Here is a 6,228-nt window from a genome sequence, read left to right as displayed (position 1 = left end):
TCTATTATAATAATGAGTGAAAATGTTAATTTGCATTTACTATGACTTTCATGTACTAGTTTATTTATACTATCTCAATATATTATACTTTAAATATAATAATAATCTTCTATTTAAAGTGACTCTTATTAACTTTAATTATTTTTTAATTATAATAGTAAATCAATTTATACATAAATAATTTAAAAAAAAGAATTTTTTTTATCAATAATTTTTTATCAAAAATAACAATTTTATAAAGAAAAAAAAAATCAAATATATTTTTATAACCATGTCTAACTACAAAAAAAAAAGAAACTTTAAAAATATTAGAATATAAAAATAAATAGTCTAATTTTAATAAACTTTTATGTTTAAAACATCTTTTACATTTCTAAAAAAAAAAATTTTAAGTGATAAATAAATTTTTAACATTAAGCCAAATATATTTGTGAACATATTTTTAATGGTGAATTAAAAATAAACAATACTTTGGTGTGTTAGCAATAACAAAATACTAATATCTGTGTTTCTTTGAATTTTAACAAAATCGGTGGCTGTTAAAACTCACGTCAAATAAGTATAGTTTCCAAAAGTAAGATAATAATTTTGTTTTTAAGCTTTCATATTTTAAAAAAAAATATATAATATATATTTGTTTGATTTTTTTTTTATTACATACATAAATGTCTAATACTTTTTTTTTATTATAAAAAAAATTTTTTTTTTTTAATAAATAATATTTTACAATTTTTTTTTTATAAATTATAAAAATATTGCAACATATATTTAAAAAAAAATTATTTACCATATATATTAATAGTAAATAAGTATTAAAATTTTATATGTTTAACATAAAAATATTAATGTAATACTTTATAAATATAAAATCAATTAACAAGTGTATTGATGAAAAACAAATATATTAATAAATTTCAAAGAATAAAAAAGTACATATTATTATTAAAAAAAAAAAATTTACCATTTATTGCAACATTAATCTCTGACATGCAATAAATCATACATCTTTAATATATTACATATGATATTATTATAAATAAAATAATTTTAAGTTTAAATTCTACTTATCAAAATTTTTGATAAATCTTTACATATTTTAGTAAAATTCATTTATATTTTTATATAAAATCTTTTTTTTTTATCAAAACATAAAAATTTAAGTATAAATTTAATTGCTTTATGTTCAAAAAATAAAATAAAAAACAGGGTAATTAATGGTAAAATAAAGAAAAAAAATATTATACATATAAAATTATGAGTTTTTATGAAAAAAAAAATTTTTTTTTTGTATTATAAATATAACAAGAAAATTATAATCCTTTAGTTTATTTTGTAAATTTTTGTTTATACAATTGAAAAATAGTTAGTAATTATAAATTTATATCTTTAACTAGCTTATTTCTATTGTTTATATGAATACATATTATATAAAATATATTAATAATTTTCTTGTCAAATATCAACGAAAGTTATTAATTAACATATTATTTAATGTTTTTGTAATATAATATTGATGAACATCAAATTTAATAATATTAATTGTTTATTTATAAATATTAATATGCCTTTTTAAAAAATTTTGCATTATTTTTTTTTTAAATTTAAATAAATATTATAATTTTACATAATATGGCTGTAAATATTAAATATTATATAACAATAAAAGTTTCGTGAATAATAAGTTTGCATATATATACATGTTTATAATATGTATATGTATAATAGGAAAGATTTATACTTTGGCAGGCACTTTTGAACTAGAAAAGCAATTTCCAATACACATAGAACATCTTATCACTGGTATAATACATTGTGTAAAAAAACAAAATATAAAAATAATTAATAAAATATACATAGAAATTTCGACAACACGTATAAGTATTTCTGTAGGTGAATTTAAATTAGAAAACCAATTTTTTGGACTTATTTTGATTAACCAATTTTCATTTGATTGCGAGTTACATTCAATACAGTGAGATTTTCCAGTAAGCCATGGTTCTGCAACACTATACTCTACCAAAGGTACTGATATATATTTAAACCATTTACATGATATTGCTTCTAAATATTCACTTGGATAAAAACATATATATCTTGTACTATTAATTGATGGTGGAATTGGGACAATTGTTTTAAAAAGATTTAATTCATCTTCAATATTTTCAATTTGTATTGAAAATACAACTTCAACATTTAATTTATCATTATTTGTATAAATTTGTCCAATTAATGTTCCTTTTCCACCCTATAAAAAAAAATTTTATTATTTTATTTTTTAAAAATAAACTTACAAAAATAGTTATATTAAGAAATCTATTTGAATCTTTATCTAATTGTATTGTACCATCAAAACTAGTAAATGTACTAGAATGATAGTATAAATTTGATTTAATTTCAGTTTTCATATTAACAAAAATAGATATTCCTTCACCATGGACTACTTTCATTATTCTATCTTTAACTTCAACACTCTTAATCCATGGATCATCAGATAATAAATTACCTAATTCAAAATTTTTTATATCACCATTGTTACTTTTTATCACATATTGTTCAGCATTTAATGTTGATGAGTATAATTGTTCTTTACAATCTATAACATTAGCATGATGAGCTTCAGTTATTTTTATATTTCCTTTTTTAACTATCCAACGATTTTTTTCAAACCTAAACCAACCAAGTTTATCTAAACTAGTCTCGAGAATATCATTTAATGTAACACCTGAATGAATATTAATATTTTTTTCAACATTTTCAAAATCATATTTTCTTTCATAAAAATATAATCCTGGTTCAACTTGTCTGTGTGGTCTACTTCCTGCTACTATTAATTCAATTTTATGAAAACTATTTATATCAAATTTAGCTTCACCATTATTTAATGGTACTTCAATAGTATCATCATTATATTGCCTCCATATATCATTAAATTTTTGAAATACTCTATATTTAAATATAACAAATATATTAGGTTGTTTTATACGAATAGCTTGATATATCCAATTATTATATGGTGTAATTTTTGTTTCACAACATAATTCTGATTGTTGTGTTGATGAACATCCAATTGATGATTGATACGGATGGAATGTTCTATAACATACAGGAGCTGAAAAACAATCTTTGTATTTGTAATCTCTCAAATTACAATGTTGATTTCCTCCATAACAATCACATATACATGATGTTGAAACATAAGGTATTCCAAATGTATATTCACCAGTTATTGGAAAATGTTGTTCTAATTGATAATAATGTAATGTATGTAAAAAACTATCATTTTTTTCATTATTTTTCTAAAAAAAAAATAATAATAATAATAAATACATATAATTTTTTTTTAAAATATCAAATTATAACTTACATTAATGATAACACAGGATGTTTCACCTAGAACCATTTGATGTTGAGTTGAAAATAATTCTTTAGTTATATTACCATAATCATTAAGTGAATAAATAGAACCTTCCATTGTACTTGTTCTTGTACAATGTGGAAGTTCAAAAGAAGTTCCATTATAATTAATTCCAAATGATTTGGAAAATATTTTGAAATTTAAAAATACACATATAATATAGATAATAATATATTTTTTCATTTTTATATATGGTATTGTAATTGAATGTATAATAAAATAATTCCTTAAATTTTTATTATATTAAAATTTTATCTAAAAGACAAATCAAAAAATCTTGATGAGTGGTTGTAAGTAAGATAAATGTTCACGCATTATTACCGTTTTACTACATAACTGATTACAAGGTGATAATCAACCAAGGCTTTATTTATATGTTACTGTAAGGACATTTTATTAATAATGTATATATACAAAAACAATTAAGGATGTTATGTATATAATTTAACAAGTTACAATTAATAAGTTATTATAATAAAAATGATTAATTAGGTAAATTTACTAGATAATTAATAAAAAGAAGGAAATATCATTAAAATTTATTTAAGTATAAAAATTTTAAATAAATATATTTTTAAAATATTTGGTCATAAAATATAAATATTATAATAGTGAAAAGAAATAGTTTATTATTATAACAGTCATTCTTTTAACAATACATCTCTTTTATAATAATTTTATAATTTTCTCAGCTCAAATATTACAAATCAAAATATTTTTAAGATATAAAGTATATGATGACTAAAAATGTCAAATGATAATATACTATCATATAATAAAAAAAAATGTCTTTTATGTTAATATAACTATAAATGTAAAAAAAAAAAATTTTTTTTCTATTTCATAATTATAATGAATAGGACCATAAAAATGAATATTTGTGATATAATATAAGAAAAAGAAAATTCAACTTGATTTACTCAATCTATTGGTATTTTATTATATTATAAATATGTATTACCGATAATAGAATATATAATGTGTAAATTAAAAGAAATGTTAAAAAGGTTGTCACTAAATGAAAAGTTATTTATTAAATCAAAATTAGTGAAACATCTGGAGAAATATAAATTAGTTATGATGATATAATAAATAAATATCCTCAAATACCATAGCGGTTTTCACTCTTTATTATTATTGTTGCAAAATATTCCAAACAAAGAGTGCGGAAAATTGAAAGTCTAATGATGAATAATGAGAAAAAGATATGAGATCATATTTATTAATGAAGGCTACTAGATAAAAATAATTTTATATACTAATATTTTTGATTTTATCAAAAAAGTAATAAATAATAAAAAAATTGTTAATTTTTTTTTTATCTTTTTATATAAAGTAAATGTAAAGGGTAACTAAAAAATTTTTTTACATAAACTTTGGCAAATGATATAGATCATAAAATAGATGTCTTTTTAAAAAGGACATTTTTATTTTAATAAAAAGTACCATCAAAAGACTCGTTTCAATTAAAAAATAAAAATTGATATAATTAAGATAAAGCTGATTAAAACCTGTAAGCAATTGTTGTAAAGATAAAATAATTAAAATTGTTGAGATAATAAACACAAGTATTATAACTTCTTAAAGATAAAATTGATTGTAGTAAGTACAAGATTCTTCAGATGTTAACTGTTAAAAATTTTTATTTTAACAATAAGCAATTTAATATAAGTTCATATTTAATGATTAACTTATAAATGAAAAACTGATAAATTTATCATCTTTACACGGAATAATAAAATGATATCTTGTTATTGAAATTTACCTTATTTTCTCATATCATTTATTATTAAGAATACATTTATTATAAAAACTTTTGAAACAATCTTTTAACTTGTAATTTAATAAAATAAATATTAAATGATATGAATAAAATTGTAATTTTTCCTCATCATTACCTTCATATTAATTATTATTTGTAACAAGACTTATATTTAGTGATGCAATAAAAATTTCTCCTTTTTTTTATTTAATTTATCAAAAATCTTATCTTATAAAATCAGTTAAATAATTTCAATCTCTATATAACATAAAACGATTAATTACATAAAAATAATTTTTATTAATGAACACTTGTTTAACAATTGTAAATATTTATTAAGAAACTATTTAGAACCAAAATTGTTATTTTATCATTTATCATCTTTGACGGTAATTTGTAAAGTTGAGGTGTCAATATTAAAATTATTTTTATATAATCAAATGAACGGAGATTACATCTCAAGATGCTTCAAAATTAGGTAATATTTATATATAATATTAACCTTTTCTAAAATATTCATCTTTAATTTAATTATTTTATCTTTACATCATTAATAGTATTTTTTCACAATCTACTAATAAAAATTTTTTTTTATTTCTGATCATATATTGAAATTTCGTAGATATGCAAAATTTTATTAATAATCTTTCATATGTATGACAAAAAAGTTGTTAAAAAAAGATTGATTATTTTAAATAAACATTTGATTGTAATAATAATAAAAAAAAATATTTTTTTCAAAATAATTTATTGAAATCAATTATATTTTTAAAAAAAATATAAATATATATTAAAAAAAAGTTTTGAAAAAAATTGTTTATTATATATATAATACTAAAATTATAGTAGAAAATTTTAATAATTACTCTTTTACAAATTTTAATATAATAATAAAAGCTTTAACAATTTACTTACGTTTAAATGTGATAATAAATTAATCTGAGGATAAATTGTTATAATCAGGAGCATAAATAATGTAATTCATTTAAAAAAAAAAAGTTTTTAAAAATTAATAAATTATTTAAAAAAATTTTTTATACTTATATCGTTA

The 6,228-nt window shown here is 17.9% G+C and overlaps 1 protein-coding gene across 1 annotated transcript; it reads right to left on the bottom strand.

The window, feature by feature from the left end:
- Nucleotides 1-1,732: 1,732 nt before the first annotated feature.
- On the bottom strand, nt 1,733-3,598 carry SRAE_X000203100 (Hypothetical protein; the record flags this gene model as incomplete). The annotated part of the gene is made up of 3 exons (XM_024643196.1): nt 1,733-2,245; nt 2,292-3,296; nt 3,365-3,598. The coding sequence occupies 3 exons, from the start codon at nt 3,596-3,598 to the stop codon at nt 1,733-1,735; spliced, it is 1,752 nt and encodes a 583-aa protein (XP_024499502.1).
- Nucleotides 3,599-6,228: the final 2,630 nt, after the last annotated feature.

Source organism: Strongyloides ratti, scaffold srae_chrx_scaffold0000004 (genome assembly GCF_001040885.1).
Source record: "Strongyloides ratti genome assembly S_ratti_ED321, scaffold srae_chrx_scaffold0000004".
Classification (NCBI taxonomy): Eukaryota; Metazoa; Nematoda; class Chromadorea; order Rhabditida; family Strongyloididae; genus Strongyloides; species Strongyloides ratti.
Note: the sequence above shows the minus strand (reverse complement) of the source record. Positions and strands in the feature narration are given on the sequence as shown.